The 17,066-nt window shown below is 42.4% G+C and overlaps 1 protein-coding gene across 1 annotated transcript in view; it reads left to right on the top strand.

Annotated features, from left to right (window-relative positions):
- The window catches only part of LOC112255371 (attractin-like protein 1), a 327,241-nt gene that overhangs the window by 85,346 nt on the left and 224,829 nt on the right, over nt 1-17,066 (top strand). Inside the window, exons 11-17 of the mRNA XM_024428366.2 lie at nt 3,282-3,366; nt 3,786-3,997; nt 10,631-10,749; nt 11,143-11,259; nt 11,424-11,556; nt 14,559-14,746; nt 16,026-16,239. Of these exons, the coding sequence (XP_024284134.1) occupies nt 3,282-3,366; nt 3,786-3,997; nt 10,631-10,749; nt 11,143-11,259; nt 11,424-11,556; nt 14,559-14,746; nt 16,026-16,239 (1,068 nt within the window). The remainder of the gene's footprint in view (nt 1-3,281; nt 3,367-3,785; nt 3,998-10,630; nt 10,750-11,142; nt 11,260-11,423; nt 11,557-14,558; nt 14,747-16,025; nt 16,240-17,066) is intronic.

Here is a 17,066-nt window from a genome sequence, read left to right as displayed (position 1 = left end):
AGGACGAGATGTATGAAGAACTTGACTGTAGCTTTCTCCAGCAGTCATGGAGGGTCACTGCTCAACTTTCATTCTTAGTCATTTTAATCGCCAGTCCAATCACCTTGAGTAGGCCACTCCCAATGGATAAAAAGTCCAATGTCACTTTTATGATCTGAAAGCAACTGATTGTTTTATGTTCAAGGTGTTAGGCTAAACTGATGCTTGGCTTGGGGAATGTGGTCTAGACTCTTCACTCAAGCCCAGGCAAAACCAATCTCTGTGATTGGAGCTCCGTTATATAGGCCAGTGTTTGGCCAGACATGGCCTCTTGGCGACCTGTCATTCATTATAGTCCCTGAGGACTGGGTTGTCACTGGACGTTGTTGACTCATTTCATTACAGAGCCAAATGAACAATCTCCATTATCAGCCTCTTATAGAGAGAACAGGTTTGCGGAAGGCATTTTCTCTGTATTGCTTTTATAATAATGGAGCAATTTTTCTTATAAAACATGCCTGAACCTACTATAGACCAAAACATAGCTATAGTGAAGGTTGCTTCTTACTCAAGTATTGCTGAAAGACATTGTAGCCTACTACAGTACAAATGAGATGTGTCAACAGGTTTCTCTAGTTGAATGTGTTAAAAGTCTCATTTATTAGTTAATGGACTGATATGACTTCCTCTCGTCTCCGCTCGTCTCTCTGTGAGCTAATTAATTAGTTCCACCTGTGGAAGAGGCCTCACTCTACCGCTCCCTCTCTCTATCGGCCCCGCCACGCACGCTGAGAGACGGTTTTAAGCGCTAATTTGTTTTTGTTTTTCTCTGCTAACCTTGGAGGGGGAGAGCGTTATTAGCTTTTTGTGTTTTTCTTCTGCGAGAGATTTAATTCAGGTCGACACAGATGGCAGTTTTAATTTGCGTTTAATCCCCCCCCCCCCTCATTACCCCATCTTCATACTTCTAATTAGATTTGGGGGAAATGAACTCTAATTAAAAATGTTTTGTCCCCACACCCCCTGAAAGGCAACTGGCAGCGCTGTCTTCAACAAGAGTGACCTGTTTATATTGGAGCTCCAGACAGTGTCTCTCAAAGCAGCCCCCGACCACAAAAACACATTTCATTAAGTTTGCCATTTGAATGAGTTTGATTTCCCCATCACTCTCGACTCCGGTGCAGATTTGGTCTGCTGATTCTCCTGTCATCTCCCCCGTTCTACGTGTACATTATTCATGGTTCCTCTGCCAATATCCTGGGAGGAAATGAAAAAGGGGGACCGTTGTGATAAGTATCAGTGAGTTTCATTATAGAGAGTCATCTCCAGCCATCTCCAGTACACCTCAGGTGGTTGGAAGACCCAATGGGCTGTCTGTCAGTGCATGTCTGGGGTATGGATTCACTCTAGCTCCAGGCTTCAGGATAGGTAGTAGGCCTCAGATAGTGTTAACGTCAGGATTCCAATTTAACTACTGGTGGTCTGTCACAAAAACTTATCTGTCCCTTTAGCCACTGCATCACCTATGCACATCTCTATCTTATGCGACTATCAAAAAGTACCGTCGGTCTGAGTCTGACCAGCTGAGAGAGAGTGTTAGAATGATTGACGTTTAAATGCGATCACACCATGACCCTGTCAGAGAGCAACTTGGTCTTTCGGAAGTGATTACAGCGCCTTCTGATCTGGACTGGTGTTGTTGACTTGTCTTTCCCTTTAAACACGGTCCCAATTAGCCAAGCACTTGCGTGGTCGTTTGCAACCTGGCTGCACAATTAACTCCCAAGCACAGTTTATATTGGACAACTAATCTGGGTAAATGGCACATTTACATATTAATGCAATAGTGGACGTGTGGGTTGTAAAGCATCAGAAAGCTGTAAAATGAAATGCTAAAATACACGATCGTGATTGCTCTTAGAGCCATTACTTTGAACCACAGCCTAGAATCCCCAACAGACAAGATCAATGGATGGTTAAACTGGTTTGTGAAGTCATATTCAGAGGCAGCCACATAATAAACAATTCAAAGACATTATGTTAAGAGGTTGGCGTTTATACTCTCCGAGGATCCCACTAACAGCGAGGAAACTGAACGTTGTATCTCTCTCAATTTAACATGATTTGGCTCGTGATATTAACACAGTGAAGAAATCGGCTTTGCCTACTATCATTTTCTCTCTGTTATTATTTGTTTGCTCTGAGCAGAATGGTAGATAATCACTGACAGACAAATTGTCTAGCTGTATTGTGGGCTGTGTTGTCAGAGCTGCTCCAGGTAGACTTGTTGTAGCCTACCCACGGATCAGTGCGGTACCTGACCAGGGTCCTAGGAGATTGGTAATCAAACTACCATTAAGGCTCTGTGTGCCCACCACCACCACCCCAGGATTGTCTAATAGCAGCTGCAGTGGATTCAACTTTAATTATGGTTATTTATGCAATCGTAAAAGGCATCTTTTCTAGCTGCAGTTAGTTGTTTATGATGGCCCTGTTTCTAGGGTATGGCCCCTAGTGCTCTGCTATGCTCACACACAGTGTTAATCACTGCTGGGCTTGACACACCCAGCCATATAGGGGACCATGATATTCATACAGGCCATTCTCCACAGCCTCTGTTCAAATGATTCTCATACGTGTTAATAATGTAGAGTTGACACTTCCATTGTAGATTATGTGTGTGTGTGCAACAGTGCAGATGTGATGTGTGTGTGTGTACCCAGTCTCAGGTCTCACAGATATTCTGTCTCAGTGGCTCTGGTACTTACTGTATTCTGTGTTTCAATGTGTGCAGTAGGGTGGTATGGTACAGGCCTACTGAAATGAAATCCAAGCAGGAAAGGAACACAACTTTTCCCCCTCAATCTGGAGTCCAGAGGGTTGCCTGTCACAGTTGCTTGGGTGATAGTATGAGTATGGTGTGGAGGGAGAGTCGCAGTAAATAACCAGAACAGCTCATAAGGCAGAAGCCTATCTCCCTTTTCTGTAGCATGAGGCAGCTTGATGTACAAGTACAACCCCCTGGAAAGGATGCTAGTCTATTGTAGGGCCTTCACCCCAATCTTTCTGCTCTGCTTAGCACTGCTTAGCTGAGTGCTAAGCAGAGACACATTAGGACCCATTTTTACAGCCTTTGGTATGACTCACAACCTTCCAATCTCAGGGCGGACACTCTAACCACAAGGACACTGAGTTGGTCTAGAGTCGCAGTGGAGGTATCAATTTTGAGTATTGCGGTTGTTTGCTTGATACACGTTTCTACTGAAGCAAAAACGGATCATGTGCATGTTTGTTCTTTTCAGCTTGTGATGAATGGAAAGTCCTGCCCAGGCCAGATCTCCACCATGATGTCAACCGCTTTGGCCACACCTCTGTTGTCAGCAATGGGTCAGTCACTCACATCCACTATATGGCCCCTCCGTTACTTTTTTTTTAACTCACAGTTTCCTGACATCAGTTTCCTCAGTGTTACCTGGTAATGATGTGTACTCTGAGTATTTCCTGCGTTGTGTTCTCGGTAACACTGCATTTGGATAGTTCATCTGTAGATGCTCTACAGACTAGCAGTAACATTTCAACTATCTACTAACCCTAACCTTAACTCCTATCCTAACCCTAAACATAACCCTTGCCCTTGGCCTAACTCTAACCTTAACCCTTACCCTTATTCTTAGCCTAACGCAAACCCTTACCATGACCTTAACAAGCAGTTGCTTATCAACAGATTGTTTGTTGATGGTATGACCATTTGCAGAGCATCTATAGATGGATTATCAAAATAAAGTGTGATCGTGTTCTCTCCCCAGGTCCATGTATGTGTTTGGAGGCTTCTCTGGTGTGCTGCTGAATGACGTGCTGGTCTACACCCCTCCCAGCTGCCAGGCCTTCGATGAGGAGCAGCGCTGTGCCAACGCTGGCCCTGGTATCCGCTGTGTCTGGTTTAGGGACCACTGTGTCCCTTGGGACACCGGCCATGCCAACGGCAGCGTGCCCGCTCCCTTCTGCCCACCACGCACCAGTACGTGTTGCATGACATTGCTCTGTATTCATAGGATACATGTGTTGACACATTTTTATCTGCATATTTGTCATGGGGGAGGGTCGGTTTCGCTTCCCCCTCTGGTAGTTAGCTGACTAATGGATACATGTAGGGCTGTTGCGGTGACCGTATTACCGACACACCGGCGGTCACAAGTGATGAAGGCAGTCAAATGCCACGTGAACCTTTAGTCACGGTAATTAGGCTTCTCCAAGCTCTGATGCTGCTGATGGTCATTAGTAGTCTACCAAACTTGCTAACTGCCTGGTACTCAGCACTCTATTGTCCTTCTAATCACTCTGACATCAATGCAACAAAAAAATCCGCTGCCCCTCCTTCGGTACAGGTGCATGATAATGGTCTATTCTAAATCAAAACAAATTTCACACATGTATTATTTAGTATATGTAAAGACGAGATTAAATCAAGAATAGTCTGATGGATGACAAAATTAACCTTTCACTTGTGAATTATATATTATCTGTTGTGAATGATGCCCAGCATAAGAAAAATTATAAAAATTATAAATCATATTCACATACATCATGTAGTCTAGCCCATAGGCCTATATGTTTTAATAAGGTTTGTATCACAACTAAAGTGTCCAACTAACTTCAAATTAAGCACATAATCCGCTTTACAAGGGGTGTAGAGCCTAACTGGCATACATAAGCAGCGCCTGTTTGGGGAAGATAATTTTCACCATAAAAATGCACCTTTATAATAAAAGCATCACATGCATAATTGCATTTGTGGTCACTTTTGATAATGGTGTTTTCTGCTAATGGAACATTTGCGCTTATAGCCTACTAACATGTGCGCATTGCTGCATTTATAATGTGAAGAAATAGCCTAATAGTTTATCAACATTTTAAGCTAAACATTCTGATTCTATTGGTATTCATTTGGGATCTATCGAATCCCAAAACTATCTTTGGAATATTTATTTCTCACACAGAATATAATGTCGACCTTTGTACTATGGGGGATAGTAGATTGACATAGGCTAGTGCTTTTGCTGTTCGTTAGGCCTACTGATCTTGTTGGCTGACAAAAAAGTAAAATGTGGACATTTCTTCCAATATCTTCAATATGCACCTCGGAATTGGATAAGGACATACTCAGTTGCGTCTCCGATGTGTGGATCTTCACTTGTAGCCTGTGAGAAAGACCCGATCACGTGATGGAGCACGCAGCACTCAGGGAGAAGGGCACAGAGGCCACTGGACATAAAACGGCATGGATTTTCTTAAGGTGCATTATGGCCACACCAAGGGGATGCTGCCGTGAAATTCTAGGCATTATCAAGTGCTTGTCAAATTGTGAATGAGTGACTGATGTAGTGTGTACAGTTTGCGCACACACTTTCAAGCTACTTTTTTCAAATCATCATTAGTCGCATCATGTAGCCTTACAATGTATTAAAAATCAAAACATATAGCCCAACGTTTGTAGAACAACTAAAGTGACATTCATAACTCTAAATTAAGCATATAGGAATACTTATTTCTTTGTTTCATGTGCGCACTCAAATTGTTTGGAGAAAATATTCTTTCTATTTTAGTCAGCTTTGTTCAATTGTATTCTTCATACTATAAAATAATGCCATGGAATTTTTAGCAAATCTTGTCTGCTAAATGAACTAGTGTAGCCCACAGCCATTTGGCATAGCCAGATCAGGAGCTAACATAAGGACAACTCAGAGTATGCTATTCTGTTCTTCTGAAATAGCCATTTTCTTCATATCATGCTTCTTTAGACCTGTCTAAAATAAATCATGGATTTATTGTGAAGGTGTAGGCTACATTACATGGATTTATTACTTTTTCAAATGTAGATGTTCACGTGGTCTGCATCAGTAGCTTGTAGGCTATTTGTGGAAGGCAGGAGATGCTAATTGTGTTTATGGTAATTAACGGTCAATTACCGTTAGACCGACAGTTATTTGCTTGACAATCACTGGCTGACAAAATTTTGTGAACCCCACAGCCCCAGATACATGTTCTATAGTTGAGCCGTCCATGATGGAACCAATCCTCATTTCACATCAAACTCTCTTGTTCCTACCTGCCTCTTATACTGTGCTGTATGAATCATTACCCTTTTTGAGAGTAATAATAATTCTGATTCCTCGTAAGGCCTGTGTACATAGTGGTGGGAACAAAAGGTCAGGACCAACACAATTATCCCATTCGGAGGCAAATACAATTATGTTGGAAATACACTCACAAGGTTGCAGAAACACCTGTATTGTGTTTTAGAGTGTTATCGGAGGTGAATTGGACTGGTGATTAACTAATTAAATGACTAATTGATGACAGATTATCACACTGTTTATCCTCTGTCCTTCTCTATCCGTTCATTTGTCAGTGGCTGCTGGCATGGAGGGTATGAGTTGAAATTGGCTCTCCAGGGCAAATAGAAATGAAAGGCATATTGAGCTAGACCCATCTACCTTTTTGTTTTCCTACTGAGAAGGTGGTGTTGCAGGTGGCATTTTCATGTCAACCCTGTTTTTTGTTTTTCTTGATTAAGTCAATGGCGCCGAAGGGGATGGCTGCCGTTTTACGGACTCCTAACCAACTGTACTATTTTGTTAGTTTTTTCACATTGTTTGTAACTCATTTTGTACATAATGTTGCTGCTACCATCTCTTATGACCGAAAATAGCTTTTGGACATCAGAACAGCGATTACTCACCTCAAACTGGATAAATATTATTTCTTTAATGAGTCCAATGCAAAGGATATACTGCTTTGTCCGATCTACGATTAAGACTATCCTACCAATGGATGCTACGCTACAGGACTGTTTTGCTAGCACAGACTGGATGTGTTCTGGGATTCATCCAATGGCATTGAGGAGTATACCACCTCAGTCACTTGCTTCACCATTAAGTGCATCCACGACATCATCCCCACAGTGACCGTACGTACATATCCCAACCAGAAGCCATGGATTATAGGCAACATCCGCACCGAGCTAAAGGCTCGAGCTGCCTCTTTCAAGGAGCAGGACGCTTATAAGAAATCCTGCTATGCCCTCAGACGAAACATCAAACAGGCAAAGCTTCAATACAGGACTAAGATTGAATCCTACTACACCGACTCTGACGCTCGTCGCTTGTGGCAGGGCTTGCAAACTATTGCGGACTACAAAGGGAAACCCAGCCACGAGCTGATGCGAGCCTACCAGACAAGCTAATGGCCTGTTATGCTTGCTTCGAGGCAAGCAACACTGAAGCATGTATAAGAGCACCAACTGTTCCAGATGACTGCATGATCACGCTCTCCGTAGCCGACGTGAGCAAGACCTTTAAACAGGTCAACATTCACAAAGCCGCAAGGCCAGATGGATTACCAGGACGTGTACTGAAAGCATGCGCAGACAAACTGGAAAGTGTCTTCACTGACATTCTCAACCTCTCTTTGGCCGAGTCTGTAATACCTACATGTTTCAGACAGACTACCATAGTCCATGTTCCCAAGAAAGCAAAGATAACCTGCCTAAATGATTACTCCCCCTCTGTCGGTAGCCATGAAGTGCTTTGAAAGGCTTATCATGGCTCACATGAACACCGTCATGCCGGAAACCCTAGACCCTCTCCAATTATCATACCGCCCCAATAGATCCACAGATGATGCAATCTCAATCACACTCTACCATGCCCTTTCCCACCTGGACAAAAGGAACACCTATGTGAGAATGCTGTTCATTGACTTCAGCTCAGCGTTCAACACCATAGTACCCAGAAAGCTCATCACTAAGCTAAGGACACTTGGACTAAATACCTCCCTCTGCAACTGGATCCTGAAGGGCCGCCCCCAGGTGGTGAGTGTATGCAACAACATCTGCCACGCTGATCCACAACACGGGGGCCCCTCAGGGGTGCGTGATTAGTCCCCTCCTGTACTCCCTGGTTCACCCACAACTGTGTGGCCAAGCACGACTCCATCACTATCATTCAGTTTGCTGACGACACAACAGCGTCAGCAAACTAGTAGGCCTGATCACCGACAACGATGAGACAGCCTATAGGGAGTAGGTCAGAGACCTGGCAGTGTGGTGCCAGGACAACAATCTCTCCCTTAATGTGAGCAAGACAAAGGAGCTTATCATGGACTATAGGAAAATGTGGGCCAAACAGGCCCCTATTAACATCGACGGGGCTGTAGTGGAGCGGGTTGTGAGTTTCAAGTTCCTTGCTGTCCACATCACCAACAAACTATCATGGTCCAAACACACCAAGACAGTTGTGAAGATGGCACGACAACACCTTTCCCCCTCAGGAGACTGAAAAGATTTGGCATGGGTCCCCAGATCCTCAAAAAGTTTTACAGCTGCACCATCGAGAGCATCCTGACCAATTGCATCACCGCCTGGTATGGCAACTGCTCGGTTTCTGACCATAAGGCCCAGTACATAACTGGAGCCAAGCTTCCTGCCATCCAGGACTTATATACTAGGAGGTGTCAGCAGAAGGCCCAAAAATTGTCAAAGACTCCAGTCACCCAAGTTGTAGACTGAACTCTCTGCTACCGCACGGCAAGTGGTACCGGAGCGCCAAGTCTAGGTCCAACAGCTTCTACCCCGAAGCCATAAGAATGGCCACCCGGACTATTTACATTGATAACCCCCCTTTGTTTTTACTCTGCTGCTACTCGCTGTTTATTATCTATACAAAGTCACTTTACCCCTAACTACAGTTGAAGTGGAAGTTTACATACACCTTAGACAAATACATTTAAACTCAGTTTCACAATTCCTGACATTTAATCCGAGTAAAAATTCTGTCTTAGGTCAGTTAGGATCTCCACTTTATTTTAAGAATGTGAAATGTCAGAATAATAGTAGAGAGAATGATTTATTTCAGCTTTTATTTCTTTCATCACATCCCCAGTGGGTCAGAAGTTTACATCCACTCAAATAGAATTTGGTAGCATTTCCTTTAAATTGTTTAACTTGGGTCAAACATTTCGGTTAGCGTACCACAAGCTTCCCACAATAAGTTGGGTGAATTTTGGCCCATTCCTCTTGACAAAGCTAGAGTAACTGAGTCAGGTTTAGTGGCCTCCTTGCTCGCACACGCCTTTTCAGTTCTGCCCACACATTTTCTATGGGATTGATGTCAGGGCTTTGTGATGGCCACTCCAATACCTTGACTTTTTTGTCCTTAAGCCATTTTGCCACAACTTTGGAAGTATGCTTGGGGTCGTTGTTCATTTGGAAGACCCATTTGGGACCAAGCTTTAAATTCCTGACTGTTGTCTTGAGATGTTGCTTCAATATATCCACATAATTTTCTTGCCTTATGATGCAATCTATTTTGTGAAGTGCACCAGTCCCTCCTGCAGCAAAGCACCCCTACAACATGATGCTGCCACCCCTGTGCTTCATGTTTGGGATGGTTATCTTCGTCTTGCAAGCCTCCCCCTTTTTCCTCCAAACATAATGATGATCATTATGGCCAAACAGTTCTATTTTTATTTCATCAGACCAGAGGACATTTCTCCAAAAAGTACGATCTTTGACCCCATGTGCAGTTGTAAACTTTAGTCTGGCTTTATGGATATTTTGGAGCAGTGGCTTCTTCCTTGTTGAGCGGCCTTGTTTTACTGTGGATATAGATACTTTTGAATCTTTTTCCTCCAGCATCTTCACAAGGTCATTTGCTGTTGTTCTGAGATTGGTGCGAAAAGTGCGAATCAAAGTACGTCCATCTCTAGTAGACAGAATGCGTCTCCTTCCTGAGCGGTATGACAGCTATGTGGTCCCATTGTGTTCATACTTGCGTACTACTGTTTGTACAAATGAATGTGGTACCTTCAGGAGTTTGGAAATTGCTCCCAAGGATGAATAAGACTTGTGGAGGTCTACAATTTTCTTTCTGAGGTCTTGGCTGTTTTCTTTAGATTTTCCCATGATGTCAATTAAAGAGGCACTGAGTTTGAAGATCGGCCTTGAAATACATCCACAGGTACACCTCCAACTTACAGAAGCTTCTAAAGACATTACATACTTTTCTGGAATTTTCCAAGCTCTTTAAAGGCACAGTCAACAGAGTGTATGTAAACTTCTGACCCACTGGTTACCTTGACTAACCTGTACCCCCCACATATTGACTCGTTATTGTTATGTAATTTTCTTGTGTTACTTTTTGATTGTATTTTTTTACTTTAGTTTTTTATTTTGTAAATATTTTCTTGAACTGCATTGTTGGTTGTGGGCTTGTAAGTAAGCATTTCACGCTAAGGTCTACAGCTGTTGTATTTGGCGGATGTGACAAATACAATTTGATTTGATTGTGTCTCTTGACCTGCTGTTCTCCAGTATTGTTTCTCTCACTAGACTGATATTATGTACACAGAATCCTGATAGAGAGGACAATGTTGGACAACGTCTCTGGCATTCTCTGTTCTGCTACAGTTACTACTGATCCTGAACTTGACCTCTATTTTTGATTGGGTTCTCTACCTCTGTTCCCTTTATAAAACGGTCTGTGTCGAGTGTTCCATTTTTATTTTTTAAGCAGTTTTTTTAAAACCCCACCCCCAGACGGTGCAGACTAGACTAACTGTGTTCTGCTGTTAAACTGTGTTGTCCCCCATCCAGATAGTGAAGACGAGAGGTGCTTCAGGTTCTCTGACTGTGTCAGCTGCACTGCCAACACCAACGGCTGCCAGTGGTGTGAAGACAAGAAGTGCATCTCTGCTTCCAGTAACTGCACTGTGGTGAGTCTGCCTACAGGGGTCAGTAGTGAGATAGTCACAGCTAGGATCTTATTAGCTACAATTGTCAATTCATTAAGTAGCATGAATAGTCAGGCAGCCTGAAGCTTGCCTTCTACTGAGTCACTACTTAACTCGTTGTTGTAGTGTACTAAGTCCCTATTTTTGGGGCGGCAGGGTAGCCTAGGGGTTAGAGCGTTGGACTAGTAACCGAAAGGTTGCAAGTTCAAACCCTGAGCTGACCATTTACAAATCTGTAGTTCTGCCCCTGAACAGGCAGTTAACCCACTGTTCCTAAAATAAAGGTAAAATAAAAAATATTATCTCACCTGCTTGGCTAGCAGTGTCAGTCAGCCTAATGCTTGGCCCTGCTGGCTCCTCTGTGTGTGTCTATAGCTAACCCTGGAACTTGCACAGCAGCATAGAGGTCCTCTGTCCCTGGCCCCTCCCCCGTCCATGCTGTCTGAACAGCAGCTCTCTGTGTGGAAGCAAGGGGCAAAGAGGATGGGGCATGTGGGTATTCCATACTGTTGCAGTGGCTTTTCTATTAATGCCAAACCATACTTTTCAGTTCTGCCAGTGCACAATTTCAGATTTACATGACACCAATACTATGAAGTAAATTCACCATAATAATAACTATGTAGATGTTTGATGTTTGTACACTTTCTTTGCAGTCTGTAAAGAACTTTGTCAAATGCCATGTGAGAAATGAACATATCTGCAGCAAGCTGGTCAACTGTAAGAGCTGCTCCCTCAACCTCCACTGTCAATGGGAGCTTCAGCAACAGGAGTGCCATGCCATCCCTGGTGAGAAACACACACACACACACACACACACACACACACACACACACACACACACACGTCTTCCAAAAACTCCAAACAAGCAAGAACTCTGCTTAGCTGACTACCTGTTTGATAGCTACAAGCAAGTTTGAATGCTTGGAGAACTTATGCTAATGTTTGATTCATTATCAACACTCTTGTAGCGTTTCCCCAGGGAAAACATGTTTTTCCCCTGTCTCTAAAGTGGATTTATTGCTCTCATTTTTCAAAGCTCCAGAAGGAGTTCAACACAAAAACACTCACAAACAAACACATACCCATGCACGCAGGCGTAAGCAGATGTGTGTGTACACACACACACACACACACACACACACGTCTACATACCTCCAAATACAGTACATCCACAAATACACTCTCCTCTCCAGAGTGGTGACGGGATGTAGGCCAATTATAATTGTTTACTTGATGTTATGAAAATGGAGCCTCAGCTGACTCACAAATGAGAACCCAGTAAGTACAGTGCCTTCAGAAAGTATTCACACCCCTTCACTTTTTCCACATTTTGTTGTGTAACAATTTGGGATTGAAATTAATTTAATTGTCAACGATCTACACAAAATATTAGTTAAAACAATATTGAAAAAAAAAAAACACTAATAGATTTGTATTTATTTTATTTCACCTTTATTTAACCAGGTTGGCAAGTTGAGAATAAGTTCTCATTTACAACTGCGACCTGGCCAAGATAAAGCAAAGTAGTGCGACACATACAACAGAGTTACACATGGAGTAAAACAAACATACAGTCAATAATACAATGTGAACAAATGAGGTGAGATAAGGGAGGTAAAGTAAAAAGCCAGCGTGGCGAAGTAAATACAATAGAGCAAGTAAAACACTGGACACATATACAGTGTATCTTGATTAAGTATTCAACCCCCTGAGTCAATACATGTCAGAATCACCTTTGGCAGAGATTACAGCTCTGAGTCTTTCTGGATAAGTCTCTAAGAGCTTTGTACAACTGGATTATACAATATTTGCACATCATTATTTTAAAATGTTTTCAAGCTCTGTCAAATTGGTTGTTTATTATTGCTAGACAGACATTTTCAAGTCTTGCCATAGATCTTCAAGCCGATTTAAGTCCAAATTGTAAGTATGCCACTCAGGAACATTCATTGTCGTCTTGGTAAGCAACTCCAGTGTATATTTGGCCTTGTGTTTTAGGTTATTGTCCTGCTGAAAGGTGCATTTGTCTTCCAGTGTATAATGGAAAGCAGACAGAACCAGGTTTGACTAAAACCAAATCAAAATTGTGTCGAAATTATAATGGACCTATGTTCATACAGTTTATTGACTGTCCAGCTGGCTAATAATCGCTAGACAGTTAGGGACCATAGACATTCCCAAAACTATGGATGGAGGACACATTTTTTCAATTTTGACAGCAAGGAAATATAACCCATTTTCAGTGTGGCCCTCCGGACCTCATTGAAGACCGAATGCGGCCTCCGGGGCACAATGTGTTTGACACCCCTGTTCTAAAGACTTTAACTCTAGCCATGTGTTTGTTACTGTTCATGTCAGTACTGCTCTGGTTGGACATCTTTTCAGCAGCCTTTTATGCTTGAAAAAAAGGGTTTCTTTCTTAGTCTGACAAAAATAATTTGATGGTGGTAACCATTATCCAACTTTGATTGTAATCAGCGCAAGTCCCCAAAATAAGCAGAAATTCCTGAGATGAAACTGGAGTTGTTTCTCCCTTATTCTCTGCAATTTGTTGCTTATTAACTAAGGTCTCGTCCCTCATCTGTGTAGTTTTTCCCACTGTTTGATGTGTCTGTCAGTCAGAGCACAACTGTATACTTGTGCTTGACAAACACTTACTTGTGTATTCAATCAGGGTGGCCCATGCAAGCTTCTTTGATGCATAATCCATAATTTTCAATCTATATCTCAACTGATTGACTGACTGTTCTTCAATTCACACCATGAGGTCAGGGCCGGTCTGAGCTTTTTGAAGGCCCTAAGCGAGATTTGGTTTGGTGGCTCTTCACCTCATGGGCAAAACAGTGCTAAAGTTATTTTCCTGAAATTGTACACATTTTGCCAGGGGGCATAGAGAAAATCTAGCAGTTTTAAAACACATTACATGCAATTCTACTCATTTTTCCATGGGGCGAAGAAAAAGATGTGCAGTTTTAAAGAGAATTTTCTGCAATTCTTGTAACGGTTTTCTGTATGGTTGGACCAAAATGCGACGTGTAGATTGCGATCCATGTTTATTAAACTGAAGCAGCACGAATCTAAATACAAACACTACAAAACAATAAACGTAACGAAAACCGAAACAGCCTAATACTGGTGCACATACACACAGAACAAGGACATCAAGACACTAAGGACAATCACCCACAAAACCCAACACCAAACAGGCTACCTAAATATGGTTCCCAATCAGAGACAATGACGAACACCTTTCCTCTGATTGAGAACCATATCAGGCCAAACATAGAACTAGACAAACTAGACATGTAACATAGAATGCCCACCCAGCTCACACCCTGACCAACCAAAACATAGAAACATACAAAGCAAACTATGGTCAGGGTGTGACAATTCTACACATTTGCAATGAAATATGCCATGTTCATATGATATCCGAGTGAGAGTGACTAACACAATCAACGGGGGCCCCCTGAGAAAAACTGCTGATGCACTACCACATCTTTTGTTAGTTAGAATGTGTTTTACTATTCTAATTCTGAACAGTAAGTTGAGATGCCGACTGAGTTCCTAATTTTTTACAATTTTTTACAAGATATTTGTCAATCGACTGCTTTTATATTAGCGACATACTTGCTTATGTGTGAGAAGTGAGATGCATATCAAATGTAGTTGAGATCCTTGAGGGGTGTTGAGTCTTCCAGTTGTGTGAAGTCTGTTCACCATCCAATTGTGTGGCCCAACACAGTCAGAAGCCTGGGTCTAAATTACTGTTCTCTCCCTGTCCACAGCTCAGCTCTGTGGGGAAGGCTGGCATCATGTTGGGGAGGCTTGCCTCAGGATCAACTCCAGCAGGGAGAGCTATGACAATGCCCAGCACTACTGTAAGAACCTGGATGGGAACATAGCCTCCCTCACCACCGCCAAGCAGGTGGACTTTGTACTGGACGAGCTGCAGAAGTACCAGCTACAAGAGAAGGTAAGGGAAACGCCTCTGTTTAAAATAGTGTGTTGTTTTTATCAAGAACTATCATATGGAATGTACTTTTCCATGTCGAAGGCCTGAGGAATGGCCTCATGAAACCTACCCCATGATAATCTGAAACCAAACATGTTGAACACTTGTTGAGGTCTTAGCTTATTTACTGCTGAATCAGCCCACATCTGATCCTGTGTTTACATGTACATCTAGACTAGATTTCCATGATCCCAACCAAACTTATATTTGTTTTCTCAAGAGTCACACTCCCTGTTTATATCCCCACCACACATGCTGACTTTTCCAGTGATTGCGCTGTCAGGAGGACATGCAGGAGCAAATATTTGACTGGTGTTTGACTGGTGCCGTTAATTAAAAAAAAATAGAGCAAGAGGATCTCTCGCTATGGTTTTGGGGTGGAGTGTTTAAGCAGCTTCTGTTTGTTCTTTGAAGATGAACACTATTCTTAATAATAAAGCTCACCTTGGTTGTTTTAGGATGCAGAGGCAACAGTTTTCCCTCCTCTCAGCTTTTTTTCTGACAGTTATTTGGAAGTAGCTGATGCTCTCATTGGCTACAATAATCAGTTTGCTTATTCCCCCAAGAAATTTATTATTTTCCATCCCAGTTGCGGCCTGTAATAGGAATTTTGAATTAAAGTGCATTTTAGTGTGCAGCAACACGTTTTTCAGGACTTGAATCACGGCAGTCTCCTTCGATTACTCAAATGTTATGCTCTCATAAATTTTTACTGTGTGATAGATCATAGCCGGTGTTAGCTGGCTAATTAACAATTTATTACAGGTAAAACTTTTGAGACATTATTGCCCATTTAAGAAATAACTCAAACACACAGACATTTTTAAAAGTCAAAATAAATACCTTAGTTTAATGACTCTGGCCTGCCTTGGTTTTATGGATTGGTGTTGGCTATAAGTCTGAGGTCGAGAACTTTCACTGTAATTATAGCAATTTCCCCAACGGTTTGATTTAAGATTTCACATAATCATTGCATGAATCAAATATGTATGATTTATGCTGGGAAAGGAATAACATGTTTTCATACTCTTAGTGTCCCTCAACATACTATGGAGAATTAGAGAGAATTCTTATCTTAGATTTCAGGATTTTAACCTCCCTCGCTCCCTTTTCTCTCTCTCTCTCTCTCTCTCTCTCTCATATATTTCTTCATTCTTTCATCTTTCTCTTCCCCTCTTTCTCCATCCATTTTCTCCTCCCCCTCTCGCCTACCTCTTTCTCTCCCCTCTCTGTCCTGTAGAAGTTAGCACCGTGGGTGGGCCTAAGGAAGATCAACATCTCGTACTGGGGCTGGGAGGACATGTCTCCCTTCACCAACTCCTCTCTGCAGTGGCTGCCCGGGGAGCCCAGCGACTCAGGCTTCTGTGCTTACCTGGAGAGGGTAGAGGTGGCAGGGCTCAAGGCCAACCCCTGCACCGCCACAACTGATGGACTCATCTGTGAAAAACCAGTCGGTGAGAGAGGGACTGGGAGAAAGAGGGATAGGGAGGGAGGGAAAGGGAAGGAGAGCTGAAGAAGAATGAAGGTGATGGTGATTGAATAATAGAGACTAATTCTCAAAGGCACCTGTAACCCTTGTGAATTCCATGAGGCCTCCCTTGAACATGATTATCAAATCAAATTATATTTGTCACATACACATGGTTAGCAGATGTTAATGCGAGTGTAGCGAAATGCTTGTGCTTCTAGTTCCGACAATGCAGTAATTACCAACAAGTAATCTAACCTAACAATTCCACAACTACTACCTTATACACACAAGTGTAAAGGGATAAAGAATATGTACATAAAGATATATGAATGAGTGATGTACAGAACAGCATAGGCAAGATGCAGTAGATGGTACCGAGTACAGTAAATACATATGAGATGAGTATTGTGGGGTATGTAAACATAAGTGGCATAGTTTAAAGTGGCTAGTGATACATGTATTACATAAAGATGGCAAGATGCAGTAGATGATATAGAGTACAGTATATACATATGAGATGAGTAATGTAGGGTATATTATATTAAGAGGCATTGTTTAAAGTGGCTAGTGATACATTTTTTACATCAATTTCCATTATTAAAGTGAGCTGGATTTGAGTCAGTATGTTGGCAGCAGCCACTCAATGTTAGTGGTGGCTGTTTAACAGTCTGATGGCCTTGAGATTGAAAGACAGCTTCTGTCTCTGGGTCCCTGCTTTAATGCACCTGTACAGACCTCGCCTTCTGGATGATAGCGGTGTGAACAGGCAGTGGCTCGGGTGTTTGTTGTCCTTGATGATCTTTATGGCCT

This window comes from Oncorhynchus tshawytscha, linkage group LG01, assembly GCF_018296145.1.
Source record: "Oncorhynchus tshawytscha isolate Ot180627B linkage group LG01, Otsh_v2.0, whole genome shotgun sequence".
Taxonomy (NCBI): Eukaryota; Metazoa; Chordata; class Actinopteri; order Salmoniformes; family Salmonidae; genus Oncorhynchus; species Oncorhynchus tshawytscha.
Note: the sequence above shows the minus strand (reverse complement) of the source record. Positions and strands in the feature narration are given on the sequence as shown.